Source organism: Raphanus sativus, chromosome 5, assembly GCF_000801105.2.
Source record: "Raphanus sativus cultivar WK10039 chromosome 5, ASM80110v3, whole genome shotgun sequence".
Classification (NCBI taxonomy): domain Eukaryota; kingdom Viridiplantae; phylum Streptophyta; class Magnoliopsida; order Brassicales; family Brassicaceae; genus Raphanus; species Raphanus sativus.
Genome location: NC_079515.1, coordinates 2,274,128 through 2,294,936, shown reverse-complemented (window position 1 = coordinate 2,294,936; position 20,809 = coordinate 2,274,128). Strand labels below are relative to the sequence as shown.

At 47.4% G+C, this 20,809-nt stretch overlaps 3 protein-coding genes and 1 long non-coding RNA gene across 4 annotated transcripts; 2 read left to right on the top strand and 2 right to left on the bottom strand.

Annotated features, from left to right (window-relative positions):
* The first annotated feature begins 1,337 nt into the window (after positions 1 to 1,337).
* On the top strand, positions 1,338 to 2,958 carry LOC130495073 (uncharacterized). Its single transcript, XR_008934330.1, has 4 exons — positions 1,338 to 1,451; positions 1,547 to 1,721; positions 2,138 to 2,194; positions 2,796 to 2,958. It is a non-coding gene; the product is annotated as an uncharacterized LOC130495073 (long non-coding RNA).
* Positions 2,959 to 4,408: 1,450 nt separating this feature from the next.
* On the top strand, positions 4,409 to 7,659 carry LOC130512494 (meiosis-specific protein ASY2-like). The gene is made up of 4 exons (XM_057010551.1): positions 4,409 to 5,344; positions 5,413 to 5,547; positions 5,630 to 6,522; positions 6,595 to 7,659. The coding sequence occupies exons 1-4, from the start codon at positions 4,501 to 4,503 to the stop codon at positions 7,657 to 7,659; spliced, it is 2,937 nt and encodes a 978-aa protein (XP_056866531.1). The 5' UTR covers positions 4,409 to 4,500.
* A 1,614-nt stretch (positions 7,660 to 9,273) lies between these two features.
* Positions 9,274 to 12,196, bottom strand: LOC130512491 (uncharacterized). Its single transcript, XM_057010548.1, has 4 exons — positions 11,519 to 12,196; positions 10,794 to 11,319; positions 9,474 to 10,407; positions 9,274 to 9,277 (listed from the first exon to the last, which is right to left on the bottom strand). The coding sequence occupies exons 1-4, from the start codon at positions 12,194 to 12,196 to the stop codon at positions 9,274 to 9,276; spliced, it is 2,142 nt and encodes a 713-aa protein (XP_056866528.1).
* Positions 12,197 to 17,888: 5,692 nt separating this feature from the next.
* On the bottom strand, positions 17,889 to 20,222 carry LOC108834135 (tubby-like F-box protein 9). Its single transcript, XM_018607491.2, has 5 exons — positions 19,696 to 20,222; positions 18,971 to 19,058; positions 18,748 to 18,877; positions 18,465 to 18,638; positions 17,889 to 18,385 (listed from the first exon to the last, which is right to left on the bottom strand). Exons 1-5 carry the CDS (start codon positions 19,993 to 19,995, stop codon positions 17,968 to 17,970), a joined length of 1,110 nt encoding a protein of 369 aa, XP_018462993.1. The 5' UTR covers positions 19,996 to 20,222; the 3' UTR covers positions 17,889 to 17,967.
* Between the last annotated feature and the right edge of the window lie 587 nt (positions 20,223 to 20,809).

Genomic DNA, 20,809 nt, shown 5'->3' with positions numbered 1-20,809 from the left:
GCTACATTTGTATCGCAGTGTCAGACGTGTCAGATGGTTAAGGCTGAGCATCAAGTGCCTAGCGGGTTGTTGCAAAACCTACCATTGCCAGAATGGAAATGGGACATGGTGACTATGGATTTTGTTTCTGGACTACCGATAACCACGGGTGGGAAGAATGCTGTTTGGGTGATTGTAGACAGACTCACCAAGTCTGCTCATTTTCTGCCGATTAAGAAGACATATGGAGCTACGCAGTTGGCACAGATTTACATCGATGAGATTGTGAAGTTGCATGGAGTTCCTGTCAGTATTGTTTCTGATCGAGATCCAAAGTTCTCATCCGCTTTTTGGGGAGCCTTTCAGAATGCACTTGGGACGAAAGTCCATATGAGTACAGCCTATCACCCACAGACAGACGGACAGTCAGAGAGGACTATTCAGACATTGGAGGATATGCTTAGGGCTTGCGTCCTAGATTGGGAGGGTAGCTGGGGAAAGTATCTACCTCTAGTTGAGTTTGCCTACAACAACAGTTATCATTCGAGCATTGAGATGGCACCTTATGAGGCACTTTATGGTAGGCCTTGTCGTACACCACTTTGTTGGACAGAAGTGGGGGAGAGACGAGACTTAGAACCAGCAATGGTTCAGGAGACGGTAGAGCAAGTGGAGATGCTCAAGACTCGGCTTAAGGAAGCCCATGACCGTCAGAAGAGTTATGCAGACAAACGCCGTAAGGATTTGGAGTTTCAGGTGGGCGACTTAGTATACCTGAAAATGAGGACATTTCAGGGAGGATCTAAGACTCGAAAGTTAAAGAAGCTTAAACCGAGATATATGGGACCGTACCCTATTTTGGAGCGGATTGGAGCAGTGGCTTATAAATTGCAGTTATCAGCAGAGTTATCAGACTTTCATGATGTGTTCCACGTGTCCGTTTTGAGGAAAGTTGTGAGAGAGCCAGAGCTTATTTTGCCTCAGCCGCCGAGAGATCTTGGTAAAAATTTGTCTGCACCTTGTCAGCCAGTTGAGATTGTTGAGCGTCAAGTGAAAGCTGTTCAAGGAATGATGACCAGTTTGGTCAAAGTCCGTTGGGAAAGAGACGGGATCCAGGAGGAGACCTGGGAGACCGAGGCTCATATGAGGATTGATTATCCGGAGCTTTTTCAGGATGGTATTGGACAGTCGGTTCAAGAGCCGAATTCAGGGTCGAATTCTTTTGTAGTGGGGGAGAATTGTAACGACCCATTTCCCAGCCCGGTAAATTTGGCCCAGCGAGACCCATGCCCATCGCAGGAAACCCTAGGTGAGACACTATTTAAACCAGCCTCCTCATTATTTTATTCAAGAAATTCCTAAGCCTTAGATCTCTGCAGAGTGTGAGCCGTCGAGCAGATCTGAGTCCGTACAGCCAGTGTCACCGTCGACCGAGAACGGAACCGCCGACCAGTCGCCATCAACCACCGAAGGTAACCGTGAAACCATCATTTCCGATTTGATTATAAACGGCCGTTCACTAAATCGATCATAACTCTCAAACCGTTTGGAATTTCGTGATTTTAAGACCACCAGTGTGTTCCCCTTGTCGAGACGAGTCCGGAGCTAGAAGATCAGCCGCAGACCACCGCGCACGCGCCTCCACGCGCCTCCACGCGCCGCCGCTCCACCACGCGTGCATCTCACGCGCCGCCGCCTGTCACCGCCGTTCGCCGGAGTCTTCGTCGCCGGTGACTGCTCCGGTAAGCCGCCGCCTCTTTGGTCGCCGCCGGCGACCGGTCTCCGGTGACTCGCCGGCTGACTCGCCGACTCGCCGGTGACTCGGTGACTCGGCTGAGTCAACTCGGCGAGTCAAACCGTTGACTGGTCAAACCGGTTTAATTGATTTGATTTCGGTTTGTTGGTTATTGAGAATTGGATTTCGGTTTAGGTTAACCAGTTTGTAATTGATTTGAATCTGGTTCAATTGAAATCGAATCCGGTTAAGGAAAACCGGTTGGTTCAATTCGATTTCAATTGGGTCAATGGTTGACCGGCTTGGGTCAGAGTTGACCGGGTTGACCTTTGACCTGCGGGTTGACTTTTTGACCAGATTCCCGGTTATCCGTTTTGGACCGTTCGAAGGGCATTCTGACTCGATTTTTCGCCCTGATTTCAGATTTGGAGTCTATTTGAGCAGTTGGAGTTCATAGCTACTACTTTTCCCATTTCTAAGGTGAGGGCTATTCTCGTAATTTCTCGTACACGATTTAGGATCTCGAATATGTATAATTTATTTCTAATATGTACAGTCTGTGTGAAATCGAGTCTGTCATTGCTTGTTTAGTTTAGGTTGCTTGCTTAACCGGAACTAGGATGCTAGATGATTCAACGATGCTTGTCTTTTGTAATTGATAATTAATTATTAAAATAATATATCTAGACGACTAGGATGTTAGCCGACCACGGAGACGTATTTCTGTGTGCCGGCCGGAGACCAGTATATGTGATGATTTGATGATGTGATGTGGAGATGCTGCGGCACAGCTTAGTCGACCTGTTGTGCCAAGGCTTCGAGGTCGATAAATCGTCTACGGGCGTGTGTTACCGAGCACTTTGTCGGCGGAGTTTTTGGCCCTTTATTGGGCAGCGGGTGTGTATTCCGCTAGGACCATTGTTTGATTTATGGGTACTTTAGGTGCCGTGTTTGCTATATATTAGTATTAAATTATATATATTCGGAGTGCTATGTCTAAGTCAATGAAATTCGGGCTTAGCATCCCATACCTCACTGAGTGACTCCCCTGTTACTCATTCCTCATTTCCCTCCCTTTCAGGTGAGACAGACGAGTAGGAGACTGATCGGACAGCTGGTGTTTCTAGGCGTTTTCATTGTCTTTATTCTCAGACTTATATTTTATTATTATTCTATTATTTTCGGCGATTATTTCAGTATTTGAGTTATTGGATTTATGGATTTATTTCGTTATTTATATGGAAGTTGACATCGGAGACTTTTATTGGATTTTGAGACACAATTGTGGTTTGATAACACACCGGTGTCGAGTGAGGATGAACCGGGTGTTACAAGAAGTTTCTTGTTTACTTCGATTCACCGCCTCTTATCATCGAGTACGAGAGGAACAAGCTGCGTCCTCATCTTGACTGGGTCGATTCAAGATGGGTCGTACCGTTAAAGAAGGTACGTACGAGGTTGTGGGTTTCTTAAAGTTTGCTGCTTTATTACAAAAAGGTTGAAGTTTTGTCGTCTGTGTTATTGCATAGTTAGGTTTTGAATAGTTAAAGGTCTCTAATTTTATTGTTTCTTTGTTTTTGTTTCATCTAAAGTAAAAAATGGTTAAAGGTTCCTTCTTTTGTGTTAGCATTGGTTGTGAATAGTTGTTTGCTGTCCTTGAAAGGAACTTGATAACTCCTCCGTGTTTTGCTTGGGAGAAACGGTGGAAGTGTGTTCCGTCAAAGACAAAACGTGTTACCTGTTTGAGGTGAGTTTGGTCGACAGAAAGTAAAAGAACTCAAGAGTGGGATGAACGGAGACGTTTTATTAGAGTCGGAATAACGAGGGTACAAGAGTAAGAAAGCCGGCTAGTCGATGCTCGGTAAGCTCCTAGCCGGAAGTACAAGAGAAAGCGGCGAGATACAAAGAGAGTAATGGAAACCCTAATTCTAGCCGCAAGTCTGTATGTCTAAGTGGTGATCCCCTTCCTTCTTGTCCTCAACTCCTTATATAGTCTCCTAGGTCGGTTAGTCTCGACCTAATTCGCTTCCCTTCGGTCATGGGCTTTTCGATGTACAGGCCCCAATCGGGATGACTGCTCGGCCCGAGCTGTTTGGTTGCTCGCTTCGGCTGCTCGTCCTCTAGCTAAAGTAGTCACGAGCCGAGTCGGGGTCAGTCGAGGAGCCGACGCCGAGCCGACCGCTCCCTCCTTGATGGTAATGGGCCTCCTGTTCGCTGGGCCTTGTGGGTGGTGACAATCCATCCCCAACAATAAGTCCCCCCCTAGTTCATAGTCGGTCGAGTAAACGATCGCTGTGAGCTAGTTGTTTTAGGGCTCGAAGAACAGGAGACTCGTTGTTGATTTTGACGGCTCCGCCAGAAATTGTCCGAAGAAAAGAACTTCCGCGATTCGGTATAAATCGTCTGGATTGATGCCGAACAACGGTCTTTCCAAACCGGGGATCTGATCGCATTTGATTCATGGTATGACGTCGAACCGTCGCCAATTGTAGCGAGGGAGCCGAACCGTTACTAGGTTTTGGATCGGGAAGCCGAAGCGTCGTTAGGTTTCGGACCGGGAAACCGAAAGGTCGCGCTTGAGACCGACGCGCGAGCCCGTCTAGAGGCCCATTTAGGCCCGTTTAGGGCTAATTATGACGCCTCGTCGAGCGCGCGTCCCCTTCCCTATAAATAAGAGATCTTCCTTCAGATCTCTCATTCTTCCGCAATCTTCAGGTACTCTCTCTCTCTCTCTCTAAGTTGCTTCTCTCTCTTTCTTCTGCTCTCGTTTTATCGTTTACTCGGTAATGTCGACAAGTAAGAAACTTTCTCGAGAACAAAAGGGGAAGATGCGTGCGGCCTCGTCGGGATCTGGTGATGACTTAGAGACGGTCCGTGGTTCTGAAGGAAGCCAAGAGGCGGTTCATCGCGAGGCGATGATGGATACAGAGAACTTGAGTCGTGCGCAGCGCGTTCTTATTTCGGAATCGAGAGTGCAGTCGCGGAAGGACGACGACGGTCGTGATCATGTTGACGATCAGATGATCCCGATAAGCTTTTATCCGGGGAACATCTTCGAGAAGCAACCTCCGCTTGATCGGGAGCGCGTGCGTCCTTCGGTCGTCGAAGGCCAGGACTGGCGGGGTGTCGAGAAGACGAGGTCGACCGTCGAGTCGGTGACGAGACTCCTACGGGCTCGCGACGCAGCGGGGGTTACGTTTATAATCCCGAATAGCGACCAGCGGCCCTGGTCTCCTCCGAAAGGCTACCAGTGCGTCTACGAGTCGTACTTCGAGGGCGACACGAAGCTGTGGTTTCCGATTCCTCGAATCGTCACTGCGTTTGCGATGCGCCGAGGAGCCGCCCTTAGCCAATTTCTGAATGGTGCGTGGCGGCTGGCCGTGGCACTGACGATTATCGGAGCAGAAGCTGGTGTTCCTCTCAACGTCCGAGCTTTCGAGGAATTAGTGTCAGCGAAGATAAAGGGCGGACTGATTTCGCTGAAGATCCGCCCCAACTATAACGTGGTGACCGGCTACCCCAACAAGACGAACAACTGGCAGCGGTCCTACTTCTACGTCAAATCTGACAGGGCTGCGTTCGAGGAGCCGCTGAGGACCGGCTATCGTGTTTTATGGGCCCGAGAGATGGGTATAAACCACCCGTCAGTTTTATTTTCCGTTTCTTGTGGTCTAACTCCCGTTTGTCTTTCTTTGCAGTTGCTCTTCCGAACACCGCAGAGTACGAGGAGGACTTTTTGACGAGCGCGCGTCTGATCGCATCGCAGAGACAGGACCATTGGAATAATTTTTCCTATCGGAGGATTAGTCGATCGATCGGGTGGATTAGTCAGCGTAAGTCTTTCCTTTCGCTCTTTCCTTTGCTTTGACACGTCCTTTTTGATATGGAATCTAATTTTGCTTTTACTCATCGCAGAGGTTTGGCGTTCGGACACGATCCCCATTGTCACGAATAAGACGAAGAGGGTCAATTTGTTCAATTCGGCCGAGCAGAGGGAGATAAACCGAGCAAGAGCGATGAGGACTATTCCAAATTTGAGTTTGGTGGTTGCGAAGAAAGTCGGCTCCGCAAAGAAATCTCAGCCCGATACCGCGGGCTCGCCTAATTTAGGAGATCCGAGCGCGACTGAGTCGGACGCTGAGGCTCAGTTGGTTAGAAAGACCAACAAGAAGAGACAGCGCGAAGAGGAGGGCGCGGCTGTCGAGGAAACGAACGTTGGGGCTTCCTCTCCTCAAGGGCATTCTGGGTCAGAGGGGAGAAGGAAGAAGGCAAGGGGCGATTCTCCCGCGATCCGATCCTCGTCCGTTGAGGAAGGCGAGCTCAGGGACCTGGAACCGAGCGGTGGTTCCAAAGATGAGGTGGTCCCCGAATCACAGCCTGCGGGCAGCCGCGACGAAGATCTTCCGGTGGTCTCTCCAAAGGCCAAGAAGAAGGACAAGAAGAGGAAGAGGAAGAAGAAAGCCGCCGAAATGGTTCCTCGAGGCTCTTCTGAGGAGCTGAACGACGAGGAGGAAGATGCCACCCGTTCCGGGGAATCGCTGGGCCCGGGGCGTGAAGTCGTGCCGGAGGAACCCGCTCCTCAGGTCGCTGAAGGGACCGTTGCTGTCCCGAAGAAGAGGAAGAAGAAAAAGAAGGGTTGTCCGGACAGGGTTTCTTTCTCTTACGACCGCGAGGTCCCGCTAGCGCATGACGAGCAGGAGTGCGGTCGCCTGGTTCGTCAGTTTAGGGGAGATCGGGGCGCGCTGCCGCCGGTCAAGGACTTGATCTTCAAGGAGGAGTACAAGTTCGCCGCCCGTACCTCCATCATGGTAAGTCGGGTTTCTGACTTTATCTCTTTTTCTTCTTATTCGTTTGCTGACGCTACGTGGTTTGTCGTGCAGAGCCTCGGAGACTGGAACGTTTTAGTGAGGAAATACGATGAGGAGCTGAGAGGAGCGTTCGAGTTGGTCGACAAGCAGAAGAGGAGCCATAAACGCGCAAAGGACGAAGCAGTTGCCCAAGAAGAAGCGCTGAGGAAGGAGCTCGACGAGCAGAGGGGAATCATGGCGATCGAGTTGGCGTCTGCTCGGGACCTGGTAAAGAAGGCGGAGAAAGAGAAAGCCGAGTTGCGGAAGAGAAATGCCGACTTGCAAGGCAAGAATGCGACTCTCGAGAAGGAGGTGGTGGCCTCTGCTTTGAATTTCTCCCGGGAGATGGATCGCTTGAGGGAATCTCGCAAACTTGAGGTCACTCATGAGCGAATCCGCGTGATGGCGGCAATGACCGGAAAATGCTCCCGACGCTTCAAAAATATTCAGGACCGAGAGAAGCGCCGTGATGATTTCGAGGACTCGCGGTGTATGCTTGGTCAAGCGCGCGGGATGCGAGACTGCCTCGAGGCTTTGAAGGAATCGGGGAAAGATATCCCTCAGGAGACCATTGATACGTACGCCGACTTGGAGAAGTACTACGATGGGGAGACGACTCGTCTGGAGGTAGGCGTGATTCCGGACTCGGATCTAACCTTGTCTCCTTTGGTGCTGAAGTCTCGGTTCGTGATCGAAGAAATCCTCGAGAAGGTTGACAAGCATGGGTCGAACCTTGAGCTGATCGATTCTGAAGCCGCGGCAGCGCTCCGATCTCCGAGTGATGGATTTATTAGGGACCTCCTCGACACGGTACAATCTCCTGCTCGTCCCGACGCCACTCTTCCTATCAAAGAGGCTGCGCCAGACAAGAAAGCCGTTGAAGTGGACCCGAAGGCGCCCGGTGCCGATGCCCGGGAGAAGTTGGTTACAATCTCCGACAGTTCGTCCCTCGGGACTTCCGATCCTGACGCGAGTGAAGGCCTTTCGGATCCGAACCGCGAGATCAGGCTTGCCTCTCCATCGAGTAAGGGTCAAAGTACCGGCAACGTATCCAGCTCGGGCCCTCCTGAGAAGAAAGATCCCCCTGCTGAGGGATGATTACCCATGTTTGTTGTATCTCTTTTTCGGCCGTTTGGCCTTGTTTGTTTAAGACCTCGTTTCTCGGCGTTAAGCCTTTGATGTATGAATTATTTTCTTTTGGTTTTTATCAGACAAGTGTTTCTTTATATATTTCCGTAAGTCGTTTAACTTAGAAGTATATAAATCATTTTTCACTTGTCCATAACCGAGAAACGAAATAGTCCGGATGGTTGCTCGCATTTGCCAGCGAGTTCCCTCCTTTTCAGATAGAAGAGTGATTAGAGAGTCGTTCGTTCGCATTCTTATTTATTCAACGAAGCTTTTACAAGTCTAACGTTCAAGTAAATACAAAGAGACTCTAATCGTTCTACTGAATTGCCGAGGAAAAGGTTTCGAGACGCAGTGCAGTGATCGAGAGAACTATTGGTCGGCCAAACCGTCGTTCTTCGATCAGACTTGGTCTGAAATTTCCATTGGATAGCCGGTCAGTGCACGACGCACAGGTGACGCAAGGCTGTTATTCCCTTCGGCTGATACCTGATCAAGGCTCAGCCGATTTAGCTGGGCGAGTGCTCGTGCTCCGCTTGATGAAGGGGCTGGCATCGTTTGTTCGGGGAAAGGTGACTGTTGGTCATTCTAAAAAAAAGTTTGGACTTTGTTTTGGTTGGGGCTGGACCCTGTGAAGGGATGCCTACGTACCTCGGATGAGGATCAAGCCTTTCGTAGTTCGTTTGACCGAGTGAAAGTGGCTGTAGTAGCGCATTCACTCGGACGAGTAGAAGTGACGGTTAGGTGCATCTACTCGGTTTTTTTTTTTTTTTTTTTTTTTTTTTTTTTTTTTTTTTGGCGAACAGTGACCTGTTGGTCATTCGCTCGGAGAAAAGATGAGACGAATCTATTGGTAGAAGAGGCGAAGATGCATCGAGTTCCAGGCTCGTGGGACTGCCTCTCCGCGGGAAGTCTCGAGTCGGTAGACGCCTGGTCGAACGACTCGAGTGATCTTGTAAGGTCCTTCCCAGTTGGTCCCTAACTTTCCAGCGTTGAGCTCCTTTGTGTTGTCGAAAACTTTTCGGAGGACGAGGTCGCCGAGCTCGAGAGGGCGCGCTTTCACCTTCTTATTATAATAGCTCTCGATTTGGTTCTGGTAGTTTTGGATCCGAAGAAGCGCCTGGTCGCGTTTTTCCTCGAGTTCATCAAGGGCATCGAGGAGCATATCTTGATTAAGCTCGACGAACTGCGGCATCTTGGCGCGCCGAAGACTTGTCACGTTAACTTCGGCGGGGGCCATTGCTTCCATCCCGTAAGCAAGAGAGAAAGGGGTGGATTTGGTCGCACCGCGAGGAGTCGTTCGGTGCGACCAGAGGACGCCGTCCAGCTCGTCGGCCCAATGGCCTTTCTTTAGGTCGAGTCGCTTCTTGATTCCATCGATGATAATCTTGTTGGAAGATTCCGCCTGTCCGTTTCCTTGCGGGTAACGAGGAGTCGAAGGGCTTAGACGGATATTCCACTTGTTGCAGAACTCTTTGAAGTTTCCGGACATGAACTGAGAGCCATTGTCCGTTATGATCTCGTATGGCAAACCATGACGGCAAATGATGTTCTTCCAGACGAAGGTGCGGACTTCCTTGTCCGTTACCTGAGAGAACGCTTCGGCTTCAATCCATTTAGTGAAGTAATCGGTGAGGACCAGGATGAAACGACGTTGGCGTGAGTTCGGCATGGGCCCGATGATGTCCATCCCCCACCTCATGAACGGATAAGGGGCAGCAGATGTCCGCAACAGCTCAGTGGGACTGTGGATGCTCGGAGCGTGACGCTGGCATTTGTCGCACCGACGAGCGTATGCCTCGCAGTCAGTGTTCATAGACGGCCAAAAGAATCCCAAGCTTCGAACCTTAAGGGCGAGTGCTCGGCCTCCCGAGTGGTTTCCTCCTGCTCCGTCGTGAGTTTCAGCCATTACTCGGCGTACTTCATCGCCCTGGATGCACTTTAAGAGAACCTTGTTCGCGGTTACTCGGTGAAGTTCGTCGTTCATGATGACGTAGTGGGCGCTGCGTCTCTTCAGGCGTCTCGCTGCCCACTTATCTTTTGGCAGTTCTTCTCGTACGAGATAATCTAGGAACTCGGTTCGCCAATCGACTGGGGTATCGTCACGATCGGGCATCTCAGCGTCGGTTTGATCGGTGGTGGATCGTCGAGTTGTTGCAAAGATTGGAGCGATGGGAGAGCTTTCGTCGGAGGAAGAGTCGATGCTTGGTCGATCGATCCGATGTATGGGTATCGTCCTTTTGACCTGATCGTGGAGTTTGCTCCCGAGTGCGGCTAAGGCATCGGCGCAAACGTTCTCTCCGCGAGGAACCTTGGTGAGTTCGAAGAAATCGAATTCCCTAGCGAGCTCCTGAACCACTCGGAGATACGCATCCATTCTATCGTTGCGAGCATCGTAGTCGCCGCTAAACTGGCTAGCGACGAGCTGCGAGTCGCAATAAGCACTCAAGCGTTTGGCTTTGACGGCTCGGGCGAGACGAAGACCGGCGATCAACGATTCATACTCTGCCTCGTTGTTAGAGGCCGGGAAGCCGAAGCTGAAAGACTGGCGGATGAGTTCTCCTGTTGGCGATTGAAGCTGGACTCCAGCACCGGATCCTTTACTCGTCGATGATCCGTCGACATGAAGAATCCAATTGGGACTCGGGACATCGAGGTCTTGTGCAAGATCTGGCGTGAGCTCGACAAGGAAGTCGGCGAGGACTTGAGATTTGGCGGCTGTTCGACATTTGTACGTAATGTCAAGCTCACTCAGTTCGATTGCCCACTTGGTCAGCCGGCCGGCTCTGTTGGGATTTTGCAGGACGGTGCGGAGCGGTTGGTCGGTCAGAACTTCGATAGAGTGTGACTGGAAGTAGGGTCGTAATTTCCTCGCGGAGTCGACGACGGCCAGAGCCAGCTTCTCAAGGGTTGGGTATCTGGTCTCCGGGCCGGTCATGCGTCTGCTCGTGTAAAAAATCGGACGCTGCTCGCCACGGTCCTCCTTGATCAAGACACTGCTGACGGCTGCCGAGGAGACAGCGATATAGAGAGACAAAACGTCTCCTACGTCCGGCTTGGCCAAGACGGGAGGAGTTGTTAGGTATTGCTTGAGTTGAACGAACGCGTCCTCGCATTTATCATCCCAATGAACTTCTTGTTCCCTCGGAGGAGATCATAGAAGGGGAGACACTTGTCGGTGGATCGGGAGATAAAGCGATTAAGCGCGGCGATGCGTCCTGTCAATCTCTGCACCTCCCGGCAGTTTCTCGGACTGGGGAGATTCAGGACTGCTGAGATCTGTTTCGGGTTAGCTTCGATTCCTCGTTGCGTGACAATGTAACCAAGGAATTCGCCCGAGGAGACGCCAAAGGTGCACTTTGCGGGATTCAACTTCATCCCGTACTTGTTTAGGATGGCGAAGCATTCCTTTAAGTGTGCTAAGTGGTCGTCGGCTCGGAGCGATTTGACGAGCATGTCGTCGATATAGACTTCCATTGTCTTCCCAAGCTGCTCGGCGAACATTCGGTTGACAAGCCGTTGGTAGGTTGCTCCGGCATTTTTCAATCCGAATGGCATCACCTTATAGCAGTAGGTTCCCCGATCGGTGATGAAAGCAGTTTTCTCCCGGTCGTCCGGGTGCATTAGGATCTGGTTGTAGCCCGAAAAGGCATCCATAAACGTCAACATCTCGTTACCGGCCGTCGATTCGACTAGCGATCGATGCTAGGCAACGGGTAGCTGTCCTTAGGACATGCTTTGTTGAGGTCGGTAAAATCGACGCAGACGCGCCATTTACCGTTTTCTTCTTGACGACCACCGGGTTGGCTAGCCATTCCGGGTAACGAACTTCAGTGATTGAACCGGCACCGAGTAGACGCTCGACTTCCTCTGCGACTGCTTTGGATCGCTCTGGTCCCAACTTTCTTCTTTTCTGCCGGATGGGTTTGAAGTTGGGATCAACATTGAGTTCGTGGGTTGTGATAGCTGGATCGATTCCCTTCATATCAGACATCGTCCAGGCGAACGTGGACAGGTTTTGCTTAAGGAACTCGAGGATCTTCTGCTGCATTTCGTCGGGTAGAAATGCGCCTACTCGGACTGATTTGCTCGGGTCCGACTCGTCAACTGGTACTTCGAGAACCTCTTCCTTTTGCGGGCAGACTTTGCTCGTGGGAGGAGAGACCGAGTTGACAAGTGACTGGGAGCGCTGGATTTTAACCGTGGCGATCAGGAGATCTCGCGCGGCTTGCTGATCACCCTTCAGAGTTTTGATCGATCCGTCTGATCCTGGGAACTTAACACACTGATGGTACGTTGATGCGATTGCTCGCATCGAATGTAGCCATGGGGTGCCGAGTATAACGTGGTAAGGAGCTTTGGAGCTGACCACAGAAAACTTGACCGTTCGCGTGACTCCGCATGCATGAACCGAGAGGCGGATCGTGCCTGCGATTACCTCTGACGAGCCGTTGAATCCTGTCAGGGTCCGAGTAGAAGGCTTGACGTCATTGAGATCGATTCCCATTTTCACGAGAGTTTCGCGAAAGATGATATCAACGGAGCTCCCGGTATCGATAAGAACTTTAGTGACGTCGAACTTGTCGACACCGAGCACGACGAGCAAAGGATCGTTATGAGGGAGGTGCACGCCGAATGTATCGTCAGACGAAAAGGTAATCGGCTGATCGTCCATCTGCTTCTGGGGCCAGCGTTGGGAAGTGGTGGCTTGCCTTCGATGGTCCTTGACTGCTCTAACCGAATCGCCGCAGGGGGTGATCCACCCATGATAACGTTTATTCGGGGACGGGTCTGCGCGTGCCTTGCACGGAGTGTGTCGCGAAGGTCGTTACTCGTTTCGGCAGTATCCCTTTTCTTGCGGTTGAGGGTTGTCCGCAGATCGCCGATCTTCGCGTTGAGTTTGTCTCGCAAATCGCAGTTCGGCTTCTCGGCGGACTGCTGGCGAGAGGACTCTTGCGTCGAAGCTCTCGCGGCTCGATTCGAGTCGATCTGCAGGCGGAGATCGGTGGAGACCGGTGTTTCTACGGTAGTGGGTCGGAGCTTTCGCTCGAGGAGGGATCGGAGATCCGCAGTGCTGTCTAGGTTTTTCATGTCGTCGTCTTCTTCGGACGAGGACCCGGATTCATTCTCTCCTTGCGGTTGGGCGCGGATCACTTCGATGCGCTGGCGATTGGTCGGCTGATCGTCATCTGCCGAGTCGTCGTCATCATCGGTCTCTCGGGCAGCTTTCTCCGTATCCTTCGACTGTTTGTCGTTTTTACGGTTCTTGCCCTGCGATTTACGCTGAGCCTTCTTGTCTTTGTTCCTGCTCCAGCTGTTTTCTCCTTTTGGCTTGGGTTTAGGCGGCTGGATCTTGTAATCCCCGCTTTCGATCGAGGAGAGGAACTGAGCGTAGAGAGATTTGCACTCGGTCGTGTCGTGTCCCTTCACGTCATGATACTTGCAATGCTTCGTGAGATCGATGGGAGTTCTGGTCGGTCCTGGAGCCGAATCGACTTTAGCCACGACACCAGCACTCGGGGTACTGGGAGATGCATCTGGGGAGTCGGTCTCTCGCTGGTAAACATTCCACTTTTTATCGTGCATGACCATGGTTGAGACGGGGGCGTTGTTCTCGTCCACGACGTAGAGGAGACCTCCTTTTTTGCCGCCGTTATCAGCTGGCGCATGCTGGCGTGGCTCTGGCCGAGCACCCGCGCTTTTGGCTGCAACCGGCTTGGCAGCGTTCTGCTTCCGGATTATCGCCTTGGTGTCTTCTTCCATTCGGATGAAATTGTGAGACCGGGCAATAGCATCGGGAAGCGAAGTCGTGGGGTTGGAATACAGGTCCTTACGAAACTTCGAGTTGACGAGGAGAGTGTTCATCAAAGCGTCGATAGCGATGTGATCAGGGACGTCGACTCGGGAAACGATCGTCTTGAACTTTTCCATGTAGTCCTTGAGGCTTTGGTCCTTCGTCTGCGCCATATTCCACAGGCTGGAAGCGGTCGCTGCTCGCTTGGTGAACATAATGTAAGTCTTGAGGAATACAGCTGAGAGGTCTCGGAAACTGCGAATCGAGTTCTCGCTGAGCTGCGAGAACCAGGTTAGCGCTTGTTCGTTTAGGGTTTCGACGAAGAGCTGACAGTATCCCGCGTCCTTTTCTTCGTCGGAAAGGCGAGCTCTGGCCATAGCTATGTTGAAGGCTGTCAGGTGCTCGACAGGGTCGCCACCGGGCTTGTACTCGGGGAGGCGGAGCTTCTCTATTTTGCGGAGCTGGACCCTGGTTAGTTCGCTAGCGAAGGGCGAGCGCGAAGTGGAGGCGATGACGCTGTCGATCTGGGGGGCTGCGCTCGTCGCTTGATGGATCTGCGAGCTTATTTGTTGAAGGCTGAGTTTGAGCTCAGCGATCTCGCGAATCGTCGTCGGATCTGCTGTCGTCGGAGTAGGGTAGACTGCAGGGGGTCCGTTTGGGTCAGATTCGTCGACGGCGCGGTCCTCCGCCGGCGTTGGAGGGAAAAGATGCCGGCAGACGGGCTGGGAACGGTCTGTAGGCCCAGCAGGAGCGGTGAGAGCAGCTACAAGGGCAGCGAGCTGCTCGTTCGTCGTCTTCTGAACTTCTTCTTGATGTGCGAGACGAGCCATCACGGAGCTCATGAAGTCCGATGAGAGGAAGGGAGGAGGAGGCGGAGGCGTAAGCTCGGACGCTTCGCCGGAAGTGCCGGGATTCGAGTCACCAATCGTCATATCGGTCTAGGAAACGTTACTCTGATCGGCCCCACGGTGGGCGCCAATTGTTTGAGGTGAGTTTGGTCGACAGAAAGTAAAAGAACTCAAGAGTGGGATGAACGGAGACGTTTTATTAGAGTCGGAATAACGAGGGTACAAGAGTAAGAAAGCCGGCTAGTCGATGCTCGGTAAGCTCCTAGCCGGAAGTACAAGAGAAAGCGGCGAGATACAAAGAGAGTAATGGAAACCCTAATTCTAGCCGCAAGTCTGTATGTCTAAGTGGTGATCCCCTTCCTTCTTGTCCTCAACTCTTTATATAGTCTCCTAGGTCGGTTAGTCTCGACCTAATTCGCTTCCCTTCGGTCATGGGCTTTTCGATGTACAGGCCCAATCGGGATGACTGCTCGGCCCGAGCTGTTTGGTTGCTCGCTTCGGCTGCTCGTCCTCTAGCTAAAGTAGTCACGAGCCGAGTCGGGGTCAGTCGAGGAGCCGACGCCGAGCCGACCGCTCCCTCCTTGATGGTAATGGGCCTCCTGTTCGCTGGGCCTTGTGGGTGGTGACAATCCATCCCCAACATTACCCTACATTGCTGGTGAAAGAGATTAAAGGAGACGGTGAGAACAAGTTCATCGTCAAGGACTTTAGTCAGTGGTTTAGCTGCATTGGTGGTCAGGCAACCATAGCTGTTGATGCTTGTCGGGTAAGACCCGTACCGCCTCCTTCCTCTGCTGGAGAGTATGAGTTGTTGGAACGCGTAGAGGTGTTGCGTGGTTCTGGATGGTGCCAAGGGTTGGTGAGGAGACTTCTTAGCGAGAAATGTTACTTGGTTTGTTTAAAACTTACCTTTGATGGTGTGGGAGAATGGGATTTGGCATAACGAATCAAAGGTACTTTCATTAAATTTCAGTTATAACATTCTGTTAACTTTTGGTCTGTTAACTTGTTATGTCCTTTCCATTTTCAGCAAAAGACTCCTTCCAACATCCTAAACAAGAATCCAATGCACTCTTGTTCTGGTCCTCAGCCACTCGCTAAATTTAAAACAGATGCTGTGAGTTAGCTTCTTAGTGGTTTCTTTTGTTTCCATTTATGTCTTTTTGATAAATAATCTTTGTTTTATCGAATATTAGCCCACTGCAGAGTTGAGAAAGAAGAAGAAGGCTGATGCTATGATTTGTGATAAAACTCCTGCTGTCGTCACAATCCCTGAGCCAGTGATGAATCTGACTGAATTTTTAGAAATGATTCAACTCCACATAAGGTAAGTAGTTCCGTTGTTTTAAAATATTACCAGGCTCACTTTCTTTGTAATTTGCTAGATTGTGTTTATTATATTAGCTTTCCATGTTTGTTATTTTATCTTTGAATGATTGTTTTTTTAAGATTTTTTCTTGGGTTCACCAACCAATAGGAAGTTGTCATTTTAAATCTAGTATCTTTTAATTAAGGAAACAAAATAATTTGCCAAATTATGTTATGCTTTTAAAATAAATAAAAAGATTAAATAAATAAAAATAACAATAGTTCTAAAAAATATAATTTAAAAAAATATTTATTTATAAGATTTAGAGTTTAGTGTTTAAGATTTATAGTTTAGAATTTATCCAAATGTTTATTGTTTTTCCAAGGGTTAGAGTTTACCCAAAGGTTTAGGGTTTACCCAAGGGTTTAGGGTTTAGGATTAGAATTTAGGGTTTAGTGTTTTGTTGACAACATGTTTAGTGTTTTTCCAAGTGTTTAGGGTTTACCCAAGGGTTTAGGATTAGAGTTTAGGGTTTAGTATTAGAGTTTAGGGTTTAGTTGACAACATTATTTTTTTTAATTCGTTTTTATATATTATTTTTATTTATTTTTAAATTTTATTTTGAAAAGATAATATAATTTGACAAGTTATTTGTTTCCTTAATTAAAAGATACTAAATCTAAAATAACAATTTTCTATTGGTTGGTGAACCTTTCACTCTAGGGAGTGAATCCAAAAATAACTCTTTTTTTATCGCAGACGTCTGAGGAGGAGAAGAGTAGGAAAAGGAAATGGGAACTTGTAGATGGGAATAGCAACACTTTGAGTGCTGAGATCAGTGATACAGCAAGTAAAAGTATTTGTCACGGTAGTGAATTTGTTGATCAGACTCTCTCTACTGGTAAGGAAAATTTTTATAATATACTAAAGCATTTTTCGTTTTTAAAGTATAGTTTAGATGCATTCTTTATAACTGCTAAAACAGTTTTGTTTTTTGTTTTGACTGATCTATCCAGAGCGTTCCGCTGATCAGAGCTTAAACGTGGTTAAAAGTACTGTTGCTTCTGCTACTTGTATTGAGGAAACACTGGCCAGAGACGCCCTAATGGATTTGCCTTTTCCAAAGATGTTGCCATATTGGAAGTTTTGCGAGTCATCAGATGGTTTCAAGTCTGTTCCACAACGACCTCACTTTAGGCCATTGCTTGAATCTATAGACGATCTCGATCTCCGGGAGTCAGCAGCGGTTGGCATGATGGTTACCTTTTACGACTTACTAAAAGAAGTGAAGGGTCTGAAGCTTGATGTTTCCGCAAGCAGGCTCAACTATCTGAGGGATGCCTTTGCCAGACTAGATAAAAACGGTTTTGAAGTCGAAGCTTATCAAGCAGTGATCAGCAAAGTGTTGTCTCTCAAAGATGTGCGAGCTAAGAAAGAAGAGGAACAAAAATGTTTTGAGGACAGCATTAAAGAGGAAGAGAGTGGAAGTCTCAAGTTAGAAGAATTGAGGCTTGAGCTGCAAGGCAAAATCAGTAAGCTGGAGAGACAAGATGCAGTTGCGAAAATGAAGAAGGAAGCAGCCGAGAAAAAGATAGCTGAGATGAAGGCACATGTGGGAATGATTAGCCGAGAGATTGAAGATGTGGAGGTTGAGTTTCAGAAAACTATATCAGCTCCATGGTAATAGGGAGAGGTTTTATATATATATATATATATATATATATATATATATATATATAAATATATACAAAACCTCTCCCTATTTTGGTAAATGAAGTTGGTAAAAAGACATCTCCGAGATTGTTTGTTACATCTCCCTATTTTGGTTGTGTTTTAAACTCTTTAAGTTAAACCACCCTTTTGTAGATCTTTAATCATTTAACATGTCTTTACAGAGTTGCATCTTTAGGTTTATACATAGAGAAAATATATAATCAGAGGCGGACCTACATGAAAGGGTGGGGTTGCAAATGACACAGGTTAAATATATAAATTTGATTTGTAGGCCTATTTTCGTAAGGGATTTTGGCTCAGTTGGTTACAGTTTGAACCCAATGACCCCCTTTTCCCGAGTTCAAACCTCTGCATGTGCACACATATTTGTCTTTTTTTTTATATTTGAAATCATAATTGTTTTACTTGGGCTTAGTGTACAGAATTATGTTGAGCTATGACCCAGGTTAAAAAATTTCCTGGGTCCGCCGCTGTATATAATGGTAGTGAAATCAAATCCAGACAAGCTAGCAACGGTCCTGTATATCACCATTTATAGACAACAACAATAAGTTACATAAAGAGGTGTGTTTTAAGGTTTTGGTCACTTTTTATCATTCACAAGCGATTCTGGTCTCAAAACTGCTCAGGCAAATCGCAAACGCTTGAAACGCAGAAATGGGATATCCATAATCCATGGTGAACATGTCCTTTCCAACTTTCCCGAACTGGAGTATAATCCTCTCAGACGCTTCAGACGCCTGCCCTGTTTCCCTATCGCCGACCGACACAAGCTGGAAGTTCTTGACAGAGGCCACCGTGACTCGACCGTGGAAATTTAAGCACCAGCAACGTAGCTGCTCGTGCCATCTTGGAGTCTTATTGCTCAGCACCAATGGTGGGTCTCTCGAGTTGTTGTTGTTGCTGCTTGAGTGAGACCTAAAGAACGGTGTTGTTGAAGAAGCTGCTCCTCGGGGATCTATGAGACTCATAGGTAATGTATCCATTATGCAACGCATTCTTCTTGGTCCCCTGTTTTGTCATTATGACCAAGAGACTTGTGTTAAAGATGATGATAATGAAAAAGACTTTTGAGTCAAAATAATTTTACCTGGAGCCTAAGACGTTTAACTCGTAGGAAACGTGAGCAACGGGGTAACTTCCTGAAGGAGCTCTAGGAGAAACTTTCATGAGATTAGAAGAGCGGCTCTTCACCATCTTTGATGATCTCTGTGGCATCAGATTACCTTGGAAGACAGTGAACTTTGTTCCAATGAAGTTCGATCTTGCAATAAAAAAACAGCAAAAGAGTTTAGATAATAACCTTAAGGTGTGAAGCATAGTCTTTGCTTATAATCTAAACAAATGAGATAATTGTTTACATGCGTTATTACCTTACTCTACCGAGATATGCGTTGCTTCTCCTTGACATATCGTCTGAGCGCAAAGAGATGATGTAATCAGTGCAAGTTGCACGCTTCAGCTTACAAGCGGCAAGAAGAAACTTCCCGTTATCAGTCAAAGCTGCCATAAAACAAATGTAGCTAACTATTATTAACTACAGAAACAAATATTATCTTCTCTCTTAGTAGAGATTTTAAAACAGAGATGGCTTACAGTTAGTTAACCCGAGATAGAGATGATAGGATTGTGTGTTCCGGTTACGTTTTATGAAGCATTGAACTAGTGAACCCCTTGGACCAGGCTGCACAAAAGCAACCAATATCAACTTAATAACAACACCAAATCTTATAACTCAATATCATTGCTCTACAGTAAACCACGAACTATCAAAATCATCAAAGACACTAAAACGCAAACGCACCTGAATTTCATATGTTGTAGGATTAGGTTTTTAGACCCAATTTCACTTTAATGGAATGCACCAAATTAAAAAAAGGGTGACTTTTCTTTCCACTTATATATAGATAAAGGAACAAACTTTATGTTTATAGTTCTATCACCACATATACTCAAAATAGACATAGACATAAACAGAGAGACTTGTGACTCGGAACATCTCCCAATGTTCAATATCATTCCTCTAATATAAACCAAAGAAAACATTCTTTTTTTTTTAATCTACCTATCAATCATCAAATGAGATCATGTAATTCATAACGCACAATGAACATAACAGTTTAGGAGCTACTCTTGTAAGAAACACGAAATGCAAACGCATTCACATTTATGTGATTTCACTTTTAAATGGAATGAATCAATTAAAAAGGGTAAACTTTTTCTTTCCACAAATAGATAAAGGAGCAACCTTTATGATTTTAATTCTATTACATAAACTCAAAATAGAAATAGACACATAAGCAGTAGGAGAGAAACAGAACCTGCTCGAGAGAGATTGGGAAAGTCAATTTAGAGGAGACTTCAGGAACAGCCACGATCTCCTTCACTATCATCCTCCATACACGGCACACACCGGCGCAAGCCACCACGCTTCGCCGAGACGGCCAGTCGCCGCCGTCCGCCGACTCGACTCTGATCAAGATCTCTCTCAGCAGCTCGTCGGGGAGCTCCGACCACCGGAACGGCTCCGAACCAGGAGCAGTCGAGGAGGAGGCTGCTGCTTCGTGGACCACGCGGTGCGGTCTCGACCGCATCTCCTGGATCAAACTCCGGATCGTCATGCGGTGAGATCTAAAGAAGAGATCATGGAAACATGATTGTGAGTTTTTTTGAGGGACTCTTCTTCTATAGGAGAATCATTAGAGAGGTGGTGGTGGTGGTGTTGTTGAGAGACGCGAAGAAGATTCGGACAATAATGGAGGAGGCGTTAGTTGTTTTGTCTTCCTTCCTTGTGACGACGCTTTACCGCTTCTTTTATTATTTTTTTCAGTGACTTTTATTTCTTGGGAGAAAAGATGAATGATAAGGTGTGAATCATTCATATACTATACGATAGGATAAGGATGATAGACCGGTCTGACCAAAACATTTTCTAAACTAGGAGTCTTTAGTAAGAACTAGATTCTAACCCGCCCAGTCGGGCGGGTGTTATTTTTTTCAACAATATACCATTTATAATTTCTTCTGTTTTTGATATGTCGTAAAACTATTTTATACGTGTTTCTATATGTTAGAATGTGTTCATTTTGTATCCTTGTTTGATATATAATAGATAGCGACATCCTTTTTTAAACGGATCTTCTATTTTATTAAATTTATTAATACAATTTATTAACTTGTATGATTATCTAAATGACCACAATAAAAATATATCTAAAATACAAAATTATATTAGTTTTTGGATTTTCATTTTAATCACATTATATTGGGTTATCTTGTTGACATTCTTTTATAAATGTTATTTTATCGATTTTTTTTTTACAAAACATAGAAATATAGAAAACATTATTAATGAAATTACCACTAATAGAGAATTATATATATGTATATAGCATAATGTAGTATATCTTATAAGAAAGATATAAAAATTTGTTA

What these genes read in the sequence shown, in the direction of transcription:
- LOC130512494 (XM_057010551.1), top strand. Translation starts at nt 4,501, where the DNA reads ATGTCGACAAGTAAGAAACTTTCTCGAGAACAAAAGGGGAAGATGCGT. An exon ending in TTTATGGGCCCGAGAGATGG is followed by an intron (nt 5,345 to 5,412) that starts GTATAAACCACC and finishes CTTTCTTTGCAG; the next exon opens with TTGCTCTTCCGAACACCGCA. An exon ending in GATCGGGTGGATTAGTCAGC is followed by an intron (nt 5,548 to 5,629) that starts GTAAGTCTTTCC and finishes TACTCATCGCAG; the next exon opens with AGGTTTGGCGTTCGGACACG.
- LOC130512491 (XM_057010548.1), bottom strand. Translation starts at nt 12,196, where the DNA reads ATGGGAATCGATCTCAATGACGTCAAGCCTTCTACTCGGACCCTGACA. An exon ending in GTGCCGGTTCAATCACTGAA is followed by an intron (nt 11,320 to 11,518) that starts GTTCGTTACCCG and finishes GGCTACAACCAG; the next exon opens with ATCCTAATGCACCCGGACGA. An exon ending in GATGATAAATGCGAGGACGC is followed by an intron (nt 10,408 to 10,793) that starts GTTCGTTCAACT and finishes AATGTCGAACAG; the next exon opens with CCGCCAAATCTCAAGTCCTC.
- LOC108834135 (XM_018607491.2), bottom strand. Translation starts at nt 19,995, where the DNA reads ATGACGATCCGGAGTTTGATCCAGGAGATGCGGTCGAGACCGCACCGC. An exon ending in TCCCAATCTCTCTCGAGCAG is followed by an intron (nt 19,059 to 19,695) that starts GTTCTGTTTCTC and finishes GCTTTTGTGCAG; the next exon opens with CCTGGTCCAAGGGGTTCACT. An exon ending in TTAAACGTCTTAGGCTCCAG is followed by an intron (nt 18,386 to 18,464) that starts GTAAAATTATTT and finishes ATGACAAAACAG; the next exon opens with GGGACCAAGAAGAATGCGTT.